Raw genomic sequence first — 13526 nt, forward strand, 5'->3', positions numbered from 1 at the left:
CCCTGACCCCCGACCCCCTGCCCTGTGCTTTCAGATGACCCACGTGTTCCGGGCCTACGGGCGGGGCGTGCGCTTCGTCAGGTTCTGTCACGGGGGGAGAGACACGAAGGGCTGGAAGGGCTGGTACGGGATCCGGGTCACCAACAGCAGCGTGGAGATCTGCCTCTCAGCGCCTGTCTGAGTTTGGCCACGCCCCCTTCCAACCCGCCCCACCCCACCTCGCCGCGCCCCTCCCCTCCCCTCTGGAGGGACGTTTCACTGACGCTTCTCCCCAGAACAGCTACGGTGCCTTCGCCCCGAAACGATTTCTCCTGAGGAACACCTGTTTCACTTTAACCTGCTCCTGGCGTACCTGTGTATCCTAAGACTGCGTTATTATAACTGCTCTGTAGCAGCAAACAGAATGTATTAGGGGTGGCAGTGGCAGTGCAGTATACTAAGGAGTTGGTCGTGTAACCTGAAGGTCATAGGTTCGATTCCCAGGTTGGACACTCTTGAGCCTGTCACTGAACCTGCATTGCTTCAGTATATATCCACCTGTATAAATGGATGTGATGTAAATGCTATGTAAAAAGTAGTGTAAGTCACTCTGGATAAGATAAGATTCGCTAAATGCCTGTAATGTCTGAAAGACTGCAAGATCACAGCGGTCCAGTGCACTTTGGTGAGGAACCATCAGTAATTATGAGTATCTGTACTGTGAACATGTATGTCTATGACACCACTGACATATAATTATTTTAAAAAGACATTCCAAGAGCTCTGTGTTACTGTCATAAAGGGAGGGAAACAAGGTGCCAAAAACAGGGTGAGAAAAACTGACACAACTGCTATTCAGGAAACATTATATATACGTATATATATGTGTATTGCTTATTAATCTTTTTCTCTCTGAGCAGTTGCATTAGTATGAAAAAATGTGCTTTTCAATCCCCCGTTTCATCTGTTGTTTATTTCATGCACCTTTTTAAATTAGGATTTAGAAAAGCAGCTTTTGTATTTGTATTTATCCTTGATAAAATGCGTCATTAATAAAATTTCATACAGGTTTTTTATCATGATGCAAATGATTTGAGTTGTCCTGTTCATGTAATTGATGATACCTGTTTATTAGCATGTTATCTGACAACCTTCAGCATGAAGAGAACACAATGAATACATGTGCACTATTAATATAATTTTTTTTTTTCTGTGCGAGTGTGCTTGTCTTCTCTCCCACTCTGGTGGACTGATTGTGTTCAGGCCCCGATTTGTCCTGGAATAAGCACCTTTTCAGGTTTCTTTTTCCAGACGAGTGATTGGCTGATGGCTGTCACATGGGGATTAAAGGCCTGTCTTGAGCTGTCATTCATGAGCTTATATATATGCAGATGACTCAGAGCATGAAAATGATTGGACTAATTAATTGATTAGGAAAAAAAAGTTGAGTTAATGTTAGCATGGAATTCAGAAACAAGACGTGTTCCACACCCCTGATTAAGCTATTAAAATCAGTAAAAACATATTGGGCCTTGATGACAACCAACAAAAAAAAATGATACCATGTATTTTTAATGTAACTCATTGGTATGACATTTTACACACTCCTTAAATTTGGAGAATTTGTACTGAAAAAATACAATTTTTTAATATGTCTTTTTCACCCTTTAAAACAGATGGTATTCATAATCAAAATGTATCAAAATATTTTTTCATAATAGTAAGCGCTTTCAGAAAGCAAATAGTTGGTGAAGTGTGGCCAAACTTCTTGGTGCCTTAACAGTTAAAAGAATTTGGCTTGAGAGTGTTTACCACCAGGGGTCCCCAGTGAGTCACTTGGTAGCGCTGGATGTCTGAAACAAGGTGGGTAGGGGTCAGATGTGTTCAACTGCACAACCAAAGAAGAGGTCAATGAGTGTTTTTTTTTACTCAATTTCCTTGCCGGGTGTGGATAAATAGTCATCTTTATGCTCAATAGAGTTTGTAACCCCAGAATGCAATGTACTTGCGAGTCAGACTTGTGTACTTCCCTGAAAATCAAACTGGGGCGAAGAAGGTGAAGAAGAGAGTTGTTTGAAGACAGTCCTACTTCTACCCTGTTCAGCTCTGTGTTCAGCTGTGTTCAGCTCTGTGTTCAGCTGTGTTCAGCGTTCTGCAGTGTTATTTCAGCCCATTCAAGCATCGAGTGTCTGCTCACTGGACTGGAAGCACAGCTCACCTCGTCCAGTCCACAGGACTGCAGTGTCAATCATAAATTTGCTAACGGCCAATTAATTACTACGGTTGACGTAAACAGTGGCTAGCTAGTGTAACTCGTGGGAACAGTCAGAGACGGTTTGATAATGAGCAAATCGTCTCTAGTACATTTTTGACTACTAACCCGTGCCCATAGATTTCCACATCCGTAGCAACTGGACTGTTCTCCCGTCAGAGAAAACAAATGAGAACGTGACGCCATAAACTTTAAAATCGAAAGCAATTTCATTTTACGTTTAAAAGCTGTCGGCAACGCGAATAATATCAAATAACCAGTAATTTATTTGTTTCTGTTCCTGAAACGGAAAACGATCGGCCAAAAAGTATGCGGATCCACATGTAAAAGTTGTTTTGACAGCTGTCTCGTCAGATCGAGTGCCACTAGCGGGAAGCTCGGGTAACTACACAACTGCGTCTGCAGCGGTACTTTCCAGGGGAAAGTGAAAGAAAGCCAGCAGCGGAAGAAAGGGTCTCGTCTTGTTGGACACAATGTTTAATAGGTGCGCTGTATTTTCTACATGGATATCTGACACTTCCTAAACATCAGCTATTATCAGCTATATATCAGTGTTACAAAACGTCTAAATCCACAAGAATGTGAATGACTGTCCTGTGTTTCTATCCTGCAGATCCACTTCAGGCCGCAAGAGAAAACAAATAGAAACCTTCGGCGTCAATAAAAAGTACAGGAGAATAGGTTCGTCGGTTGGTCCTGTCTCGGCTTCTTCCTCGCAAGAAGAGGGGGTAAGAAAATAACCGGGGTTATATTTCGGGGTACATTTCGTGTAAAAAATGCGGAAGGAATCGTTGCGAGCATGGCGACTTTAGCCAAGATGAAGAATGAACAAGAACGTAACGCGCTTCACGTGATTAGCGAAGCTGCTGTCAAAACAAGAAACGAAACTTAAAAATGTTAGGCATAAAACCGTTGTATTGAGATATTTGGACATAGCTACGAAGAAGTTTCAGTCTTCCGCATTAGGCCACAGAGCGTAGCGAAGGGGGCAGTGGCGTGAAGGTACAGAACTACGAAACAGTTTTGGAACGAGGTGCTCACTCGGTTACTGGCAGCAATGGGAGCATTGCGGGTTGGAGTCTTTCAAAATAAAAGTCCGGAACAAAAATATATTGATAGTTCTTAAAAACGGAACCATCTATTTGTTTTCACTTGCACAAATATGAAACGCAAGCAAGAAGAGATTGTACAAATTATTTTGACAGATTATGAGGAAAAAAAGTCATAAATATTGCACTAAAAGCCACACTTTCCTTACAAATCTGTCTGCTGGAAAAGCTATGCATACGTTTACTATTTCCAAAGTACATTATTATACCCTGTCAAATTTACATAGTATGGATTGTTACTGGCTTTCTCCTATGAGCTAAGTAATAAATAAAATGCACTATAGGACACATGGTAAATGTAATTACCCTCAACTGGAAAAAACTGTATACGTTGTCAGTGAGTGGAGTAGAGAGGGGTAAACTGATATTGTAGAAATAAGGTTTAGAAATGGATTAACCATCAAATGCTTTTTGAAAAATCCCAGTTTCTCCCAAACCACTTGGCTACAGGCAGTCTGTTCAAATGATAAAATTGTGAAAGGACACTGCTCTCCTTTTTCTCTCTCCCTCTCCACCTCTCTCCCCTCTCCCTCTCCTCCCCCCAGTATTCGGGGATGTTGTCTGTGTTCCCCCCTCTGGTGCTGGAGGAGGTGTTTGTGAACATTCCGCCCAAGGAGGTGGTGTGCGTGTGTCGGCTGGTGTGCCGGGAGTGGAAGGAGGTGGCCGACAGCGCCGCCTTGTGGCGGGAGAGGTGCAGGCGGGACAGGTTTCGGCCCCGCGACATCACCAGACCTCCCACTGACTGGCGGCTCTTTTACTTCCTGTGCAAAAACAGACGGAACCTGATAAAGAACCCCATCGCTGATGGTGGGTGGGGGTGGTTGGCAGTCGGCGGATGGATTGGGTGGATGGGGGGGTGATGATAGATGGATGGATGGATAGATGGATGGATTGATGGATGGGAGGAGGGGCGGTTGGCAGATGCCAGATGGATTTGGTGGATGAGGGGGCGATGGATGGATGGATGGAGGGGCAGATGGACTGGGTGGGTGAAAGAAAGAAGGAAAGAAAGAACAAAATTGAGAAAGAGGACTGCTATGATAAAGCTAGAATAATTTTTTTGTTTTTCCACCTCTCCTTTTCGTGTCCTTAAGAGGGATTCAACGGATGGCAGATTTTGGAGAACGGGGGCGATAAGTGGGGCATAGAGTCTTTATCTAAGCCTCCTGAGGGAACGGCCACTCTGTATTTTGTTACTTCCTACTCGTGAGTATCCCTTCCGCCTAAGTGCCTGAGCTCTGCCTCTGTCCTTCTGCCTCGTTGCGCTACGACATGTCTTGTGTTTTCTTTCTAGTACCTGTAAGAAGTGCCAGCTAATAGACCTGGTGAAGGAGGGATACAGTCAGTCGTTCATGGATGAGATTCAGCCTGATATTGTCATATCTGACTGGTGAGGGAACCTTTTTTTTTTATTCTCCAAACACTGGCCACACAATGAATGCTCACCTAATGAATTACACATTTATGTGTGTGTATGCACGCACGCGTGTGCATGTGTGCGTGTATGTGTGTGCGTGCGTGCGTGCGTGCCTGTATGTGTTTGCGTGTGTGTGTGCGTGTGTGTCTGTGTGTGTTTGCATGCGTGTATGTGCATGTGTGTGTGTGAGTGTGTGTGGCAGGTACGGACCCCGCTATGACTGTGGAAGCATGTATGAGATTTGTGTGGAGCTGCTTAGCCGAAACAAGAAGGTCATCCATAAGTTCTGTCCAGAAGCCGTCTACTTTAAGGCGTGGAATGACGAGAAGTGGCAAAAGGTGAGAGAGACCAGCTTTGCAATCATTTTAGTTGATTATCGTTTCATAGAAAGACGTGATCTTGCTCTGAAAGATGTAGATTTAAAAGCGGACGCAGAAATATGGATCTTATTTCTTGACTTTTCTTATCTGAAAAAATGGACACATTGATTTACATTACATTACATTTATTTGGTAGACGCTTTTATCCAAAGCAACGTACAAAAAGTGCATTTCATGGTCATAGACAACTACTAAACACAGGTTCAATAAGATACAATACTTATTTTGTACAGCTATTTCTAGCCAAGAACAAAGTTTAGTTCACACAGTGAACACTATTCTGACCTAACCTCTGCAATGCCAACTAGGCAGAAGAATATTTGAATCACAGATTATCCAAGGTGGACAGTGTTGCTGCTTGGCTACACGTTTTCCTGTGAAAAGCCTTTTCGACCGCTGTGTGATTTAGTAACTGGGCTGGCCTTTGGGGCGAGCGTGGGAGTTATTGCACCCTCTCAGGCATCAGCTCAGGCCAGCCCCTGCACAGGTCCACAGGATCTGTCTAACACTGAATTCTAATAGCACCGATGCAAACTTGGCACACAGCACCACCCGGCCCAATCAGCTCTCTTCTCTGTCCTTAAATATGAATGGCTGAAGTAAATGAGACGGCGTCCTTTAGTCAGTAAATCTGAGGGATGCTTTTCCTTTCGCCTGGTGCCACTGGGCATCTTGGGCTGCAGATTTACGGTGGCAAAGCCGTCCCGTCACCAGCTGTGGTACGGGTCTACTTTACGTTTACGGCGTTTAGCAGATGGTGCAGTCTGCAGAGCTACTCGCTCGGTCGTACACACACTGCAGTTACGCGGCTGGGTATTTTACTGAGCCGTTCAGGTTAGGGACACACCAGGGACCCCGCTCTGTAGCCCTGGAGTAGCCAGCACAGGCCCGCTAATCATTACTCTGTAGTGCTCTTTAAGGGCCAACAGGCCATCGCCGTTTTTTTATGATACGTGCTGTGATTTTGAGTTTTACGTGCTGTGATTTTGAGTTTTACGTGCTGTGATTTTGAGTTTTACATGCTGTGATTTTGAGTTTTACGTGCTGTGATTTTGAGTTTTACGTGCTTTATGTGTTCTATTTGTTGTGATTTTGTGTATTGCGCTTGATGTTGTTTACGTGGCACCAACAGAATAATAAAGTTTAAAATAAAGTAGGGGAAACACAGCCAATTGGAAATAAAAAAAAACACATTCGATTTTAATGACAAATCTGCCCTTTCTCTGGAGCGGGACAAAGCATAGTAATAGGTCTATTATCTGCTCGTGACCCCTGACCCCCGACCCCCTGCTGCCTGCCCTGTGCTCTCAGGTGACCCACGTGTTCCGGGACTACGGGCGGGGCGTGCGTTTCGTCAGGTTCTGTCATGGGGGGAGAGACACGCATTTCTGGAAGGGCTGGTACGGGATCCGGGTCACCGACAGCAGCGTGGAGATCTGCCCCTCAGCGCCTGTCTGAGTGGACCGTTTGGCCACGCCCCCTCCCCACCTCGCCACGCCCCACCTCGCCGCGCCCCTCCGGAGGGAGGTTTGACTAACGCTTCTCCCCAGAACAGCTACGGTGCCTTCGCCCCTGAAACGATTTCTCCTGAGGAACGCCTGTTTCACTTTAACCTGTTCCTGGCGTACCTGTGTATCCTAAGACTGCGTTATTATAACTGCTCTATAGAAGCAAGCAGAATGTATTAGGGGTGCCAGTGGCAGTGCAGTATACTAAGGAGTTGGTCGTGTAACCTGAAGGTCATAGGTTCGATTCCCAGGTTGGACACTCTTGAGCCTGTCACTGAACCTGCACAGCTTCAGTATATATATCCACCTGTATAAATGGATGCGATGTTAATGCTATGTAAAAAGTAGTGTAAGTCACTCTGGATAAGAGCGTCCACTAAATGCCTGTGTTACGATCAGCCCCTGGCCAGTCGCAACATAAACGAGAATCACGCAAAATAGTCGCAAATCAAAAATATCTTTAATTAAAGAACACTACAAAAGAACAAAAATGCGCAGTGTAGCAAGACTGCAGGTTGTCCTCTGAATGGAGAGAGAGAGAGCATCAGCCAGAGGGCCCCTTAAGTAGGACCCCTTCCAGGTGACACCCATTTCCTATTAGGAAGACAATCAAACAAATGTCGCAACACCACATTCAGCCACTAGGGCACAAGGTCAGGGAACCATAACAGCCTGTAATGTCTGAAAGACTGCAAGATCACAGCGGTCCAGTGCACTTTGGCGAGGAACCATCAGTAATTATGAGTATCTGTACTGTGAATATGTATGTGTATGACACCACTGACATATAATTATTTAAAAAACACATTCCAAGAGCTCTGTGTTACTGTCATAAAGGGAGGGAAACAAGGTGCCAAAAACAGGGTGAGAAAAACTGACACAACTGCTATTCAGGAAACATTATATATACGTATATATATATGTGTATTGCTCATTAATCTTTTTCTCTCTGAGCAGTTGCATTAGCATGAAAAAATGTGCTTTTCAACCCCCTGTTTCATCTGCTGTTTATTTCATGCACCTTTTTAAATTAGGATTTAGAAAAGCTGCTTTTATTTGTATTTATCCTTGATAAAATGCGTCATTAATAAAATTTCATACAGGTTTTTTATCATGATGCAAATGATTTGAGTTGTCCTGTTCATGTAATTGATGATACCTGTTTATTAGCATGTTATCTGACAACCTTCAGCATGAAGAGAACACAATGAATACATGTGCACTATTAATATAATATTTATTTTTCTGTGCGAGTGTGCTTGTCTTCTCTCCCACTCTGGTGGACTGATTGTGTTCAGGCCCCGATTTGTCCTGGAATAAGCACCTTTTCAGGTTTCTTTTTCCAGACGAGTGATTGGCTGATGGCTGTCACATGGGGATTAAAGGCCTGTCTTGAGCTGTCATTCATGAGCTTATATATATGCAGATGACTCAGAGCATGAAAATGATTGGACTAATTAATTGATTAGGAAAAAAAAGTTGAGTTAATGTTAGCATGGAATTCAGAAACAAGACGTGTTCCACACCCCTGATTAAGCTATTAAAATCAGTAAAAACATATTGGGCCTTGATGACAACCAAAAAAAAAATGATACCATGTATTTTTAATGTTATTCATTGGTATGACATTTTACACACTCCTTAAATTTGGAGAATTTGTACTGAAAAAATACAATTTTTTAATATGCCTTTTTCACCCTTTAAAACAGATGGTATTCATAATCAAAATGTATCAAAATATTTTTTCATAATAGTAAGCGCTTTCAGAAAGCAAATAGTTGGTGAAGTGTGGCCAAACTTCTTGGTGCCTTAACAGTTAAAAGAATTTGGCTTGAGAGTGTTTACCACCAGGGGTCCCCAGTGAGTCACTTGGTAGCGCTGGATGTCTGAAACAAGGTGGGTAGGGGTCAGATGTGTTCAACTGCACAACCAAAGAAGAGGTCAATGAGTGTTTTTTTTACTCAATTTCCTTGCCGGGTGTGGATAAATAGTGGTAATATTTATGCTCAATAGAGTTTGTAACCCCAGAATGCAATGTACTTGCGAGTCAGACTTGTGTGGGCCTGTTATAGCTCGCATCAAATTCAAAACATTGGTTCTAGCATACCAGGCAGTCAAGGGATCAGCCCCAGCATACCTTCACAAGATTTTCAAACCCTACATGCCAGCCAGATCCCTCCGTTCTGCTACCTCAGGACGCCTAGCACCTCCCCCTCTTCGCACCTGCACTTCCAGAACACGTCTCCTGTCTGTTCTGGCCCCACGATGGTGGAATGACCTCCCTGTGGAGGTCAGAACAGCTGAGACTGTGAACAATTTCAAACGACGACTGAAGACCCACCTCTTCAGGCTGCACCTCTCCCCATCCCTCCCTTCCCCCCCTGTAAATGACTAAACTTAGGGGTGTAACTAGGCAGCTGTTTAATAAGTGACTTAGTTGATGCGCCAGTCTTAACGACTACTTGTATTTTTATTTATTTTTATTTTTCCATAGATTGCGTTGTTGCCGTTCTTGTTGTTAGTGTTAATCAGTTTAACCACCAGGGTCCAAGTTGAACTATGCGGTTGTTCCCTGTACTTGGACCGGTACTTCTCTCTAGGGGTTTCGTCATACTTGTTCCTGGTTATGGATATACACTTAGTTGTACGTCGCTCTGGATAAGAGCGTCTGCCAAATGCCTGTAATGTAATGTAATGTAATGTAATGTAATGTGTACTTCCCTGAAAATCAAACTGGGGCGAAGAAGGTGAAGAAGAGAGTTGTTTGAAGAGAGTCCTACTTCTACCCTGTTCAGCTCTGTGTTCAGCTGTGTTCAGCTCTGTGTTCAGCTGTGTTCAGTGTTCTGCAGTGTTATTTCAGTCCATTCAAGCATCGAGTGTCTGCTCACTAGACTGGCAAGCACAGCTCACCTCGTCCAGTCCACAGGACTGCAGTGTCAATCATAAATTTGCTAACGGCCAATTAATTACTACGGTTGACGTAAACAGTCGCTAGCCAGTGTAATTCGTGGGAACAGTCAGAGACGGTTTGATAATGAGCAAATCGTCTCTAGTACATTTTTGACTACTAACCCGTGCCCATAGATTTCCACATCCGTAGCAACTGGACTGTTCTCCCGTCAGAGAAAACAAATGAGAACGTGACGCCATAAACTTTAAAATCGAAAGCAATTTCATTTTACGTTTAAAAGCTGTCGGCAACGCGAATAATATCAAATAACCAGTAATTTATTTGTTTCTGTTCCTGAAACGGAAAACGATCGGCCAAAAAGTATGCGGATCCACATGTAAAAGTTGTTTTGACAGCTGTCTCGTCAGATCGAGTGCCACTAGCGGGAAGCTCGGGTAACTACACAACTACGTCAACAGCGGTACTTTCCAGGGGAAAGTGAAAGAAAGCCAGCAGCGGAAGAAGGGGTCTCGTCTTGTTGGACACACTGTTTAATAGGTGCGCTGTATTTTCTACATGGATATCTGACACTTCCTAAACATCAGCTATATATCAGTGTCACAAAACGTCTAAATCGACAAGAATGTGAATGACTGATCTGTGTTTCTATCCTGCAGATCCCCTTCATCGCAGATGCATGCAGCAGGCGCAAGAGAAAACGAATAGAAACCTTCGGCGTCAATAAAAAGTACAGGGGAATAGGTCAGTCTGTTGGTTTCTGTCTCGGCTTCTTCCTCGCAAGACGAGGGGGTAAGAAAATAACCGGGTTATATTTCGGGGTACATTTCGTGTAAAAAATGCGGAAGGAATCGTTGCGAGCACAGCGACTTCTGCCAAGATGAAGAATGAACAAGAACGTAACGCACTTCACGTGATTAGCGAAGCTGCTGTCAAAACAAGAAACGAAACTTAAAAATGTTAGGCATAAAACCGTTGTATTGAGATATTTGGACATAGCTACGAAGAAGTTTCAGTCTTCCGCATTAGGCCACAGAGCGTAGCGAAGGGGGTAGTGGCGTGAAGGTACAGAACTACGAAACAGTTTTGGAACGAGGGGCTCACTCGGTTATTAGCAGCAATCGGAGCATTGCGGGTTGGGGTCTTTCAAAATAAAAGTCCGGAACAAAAATATATTGGTAGTTCTTAAAAACGGACTCCCCTAATTATTTTCACTTACACAAATATGACACGCAGGCTAGAAGAGACTGTACAATTTTTTTTGACAGATTATGAGGAAAAAAGTCATAAATATTGCACTAAAAGCCACACATTTACTTTTTCCAAAGTACATTATTATACCCTGTCAAATCTATGTGGTACGGATTCTTGCTGGCTTTCTCCTATGAGCTAAGTAAAAAAGAAAATGTACAATGGGACACATATGGTAAATGCAATTACCTTCAGCTGGAAAAACTGTATACTTTGTCAGTGAGTGGAGTAGAGAGGGGTAAACTGATACCGTAGAAATAAGGTTTAGAAATGGATTAACCATCAAATACTTTTTGAAAAATCCCAGTTTCTCCCAAACCACTTGGCTACAGGCTGTCTGTTCAAATGATAAAATTGTCAAAGGACACTGCTCTCCTTTTTCTCTCTCCCTCTCCACCCCTCTGCCCTCTCCCTCTCCCTCTCCTCCCCCCAGTATTCGGGGATGTTGCCTGTGCTCCCCCCTCCGGTGCTGGAGAAGGTGTTTGTGAACGTTCCGCCCAAGGAGGTGGTGTGCGTGTGTCGGCTGGTGTGCCGGGAGTGGAAGGAGGTGGCCGACAGCGCCGCCTTGTGGCGGGAGAGGTGCAGGCGGGACAGGTTTCGGCCCCACGACATCACCAGACCCCCCATTGACTGGCGGCTCTTTTACTTCCTGTGCAAAAACAGGCGGAACCTGCTAAAGAACCCCAGCGCTGATGGTGGGTGGGGGTGGTTGGCAGTCGGCAGCTGGATTGGGTGGATGGGGGGGTGATGATAGATGGATGGATGGATAGATGGATGGATTGATGGATGGGAGGAGGGGCGGTTGGCAGATGCCAGATGGATTGGGTGGATGAGGGGGTGATGGATGGATGGATGGAGGGGCAGATGGACTGGGTGGGTGAAAGAAAGAAAGAAAGAATGAAATTGAGAAAGAGGACTGCTATGAAAAACCTAGAATATTTTTTTTGTTTTTCCACCTCTCCTTTTCGTGTCCTTAAGAGGAATTCAACGGATGGCAGATTTTGGAGAACGGGGGCAATAAGTGGCGCACAGAGCCTTTATCTGAGCCTCCTGAGGGAACGGCCACTAAGTATTTTGCTACTTCCTATGAGTGAGTGTCCCGTCCGCCTAAGTGCCTGAGCACCGCCTCTGTCCTTGTACCTCGTTGCGTTACGGCATGTCTTGTGTTTTCATTATAGAACCTGTAAGAAGCGCCAGCTAATAGACCTGGTGAAGGAGGGATACAGTCAGTCGTTCATGGATGAGAATCAGCCTGATATTGTCATATCTGACTGGTGAGGGAACCTTCCACAACGTGTGTTTATTTTCATTCTCCAAACACTGGCCACACAATGAACGCTCACCTAATGAATTACACATTTATGTGTGTGTATGCACGCACGCGTGTGCATGTGTGCGTGTATGTATGTGTGTGTGTGCGTGCATGTGTTTCTGTGTGTATGTGTGTGCACGTGCGTGCGTGTGTGTGTGTGTTTGCGTGCGTGTGTGTGTGTGTGTGTTTGCGTGCGTGCGTGTGTGTGTGTGTGCGTGTGTGCGTGTCTGTGTGTGTTTGTGTGTGTGTGTGTGTGTGTGTGTGCGTGCGTGCGTGCGTGTGTTTGCGTGTGTATGTGTGTCTGTGTGTGTTTGCGTGTATGTGTGTGTTTGTGTGTGTGTGTGTGTGCGTGCGTGCGTGCGTGTGTTTGCGTGTGTGTGGCAGGTACGCACCCTTCTGGTACTGTGGAAGCATGTATGAGATTTATGTGGAGCTGCTCAACCGAAACAAGAATGTCATCCGTCACTTCTGTCCACAACCCGTCTACTTTGAGTATGGGAATGACCAAAAGTGGCGACAGGTGAGGGAGACCAGCTTCGCATGCATTTTAGTTGATTATCATTTCATAGAAAGACGTGTGATCTTGCTCTGAAAGATGTAGATTTAAAAGCGGACGCAGAAATATGGATCTTATTTCTTGACTTTTGTTACCTGCAAAAATGGGCACAAATTCTTTTTTTTGAAAAGAACATTTTAATCACAGATTATCCAAGGTGGACAGTGTTGCTGCTTGGCTACACGTTTTCCCGTGAAAAGCCTTTTCGACCGCTGTGTGATTTAGTAACTGGGCTGGCCTTTGGGGCGAGCGTGGGAGTTATTGCACCCTCTCAGGCATCAGCTCAGGCCAGCCCCTGCACAGGTCCACAGGATCTGTCTAACAGAATTCTAATGGCACTGATGCAAACTTGGCACACAGCACCACCTGGCCCAATCAGCTCTCTTCTCTGTCCTTAAATATGAATGGCTGAAGTAGATGAAACGGTGACCTTCAGTCAGTAAATCTGAGGGATGCTTTTCCTTTCGCCTGGTGCCACTGGGCCTCTTGGGCTGCAGATTTACGGTGGCAAAGCCGTCCCGTCACCAGCTGTGGTACGGGTCTACTTTACGTTTACGGCGTTTAGCAGATGGTGCTGTCCACAGAGCTACTCGCTCGGTCGTACACACACTGCAGTTACGCGGCTGGGTATTTTACTGAGCCGTTCAGGTTAGGGACACACCAGGGACCCCGCTCTGTAGCCTTGGAGTAGCCAGCACAGGCCCCCTAATCATTACTCTGTAGTGCTCTTTAAGGGCCAACAGGCCATCGCCGTTTTTCTGTGATACGTGCTGTGATTTTGAGTTTTACGTGCTGTGATTTTGAGTTTTACGTGCTGTGGTTTTTGTGTTCTAT

General features: G+C 44.8%; 1 protein-coding gene across 8 annotated transcripts in view; it reads left to right on the forward strand.

The window, feature by feature from the left end:
• LOC118207545 (F-box only protein 44-like) overlaps positions 1-13526 on the forward strand; it is a 73589-nt gene that overhangs the window by 40102 nt on the left and 19961 nt on the right. Inside the window, exons 22-23 of one of the 8 annotated variants that reach the window (XM_035381218.1) lie at positions 4655-4750; positions 4980-5115. The exons of 5 other annotated variants lie outside the window; for them this stretch is intronic. In XM_035381218.1, the coding sequence (XP_035237109.1) occupies positions 4655-4750; positions 4980-5115 (232 nt within the window). Of the gene's footprint in view, positions 1-4654; positions 4751-4979; positions 5116-6468; positions 6672-13526 lie in introns of those variants that run through there. 2 more of the 8 variants (XM_035381219.1, XM_035381224.1) reach the window with 2 other exon arrangements.

The sequence above is a fragment of the Anguilla anguilla genome, chromosome 11, assembly GCF_013347855.1.
Source record: "Anguilla anguilla isolate fAngAng1 chromosome 11, fAngAng1.pri, whole genome shotgun sequence".
Taxonomy (NCBI): Eukaryota; Metazoa; Chordata; class Actinopteri; order Anguilliformes; family Anguillidae; genus Anguilla; species Anguilla anguilla.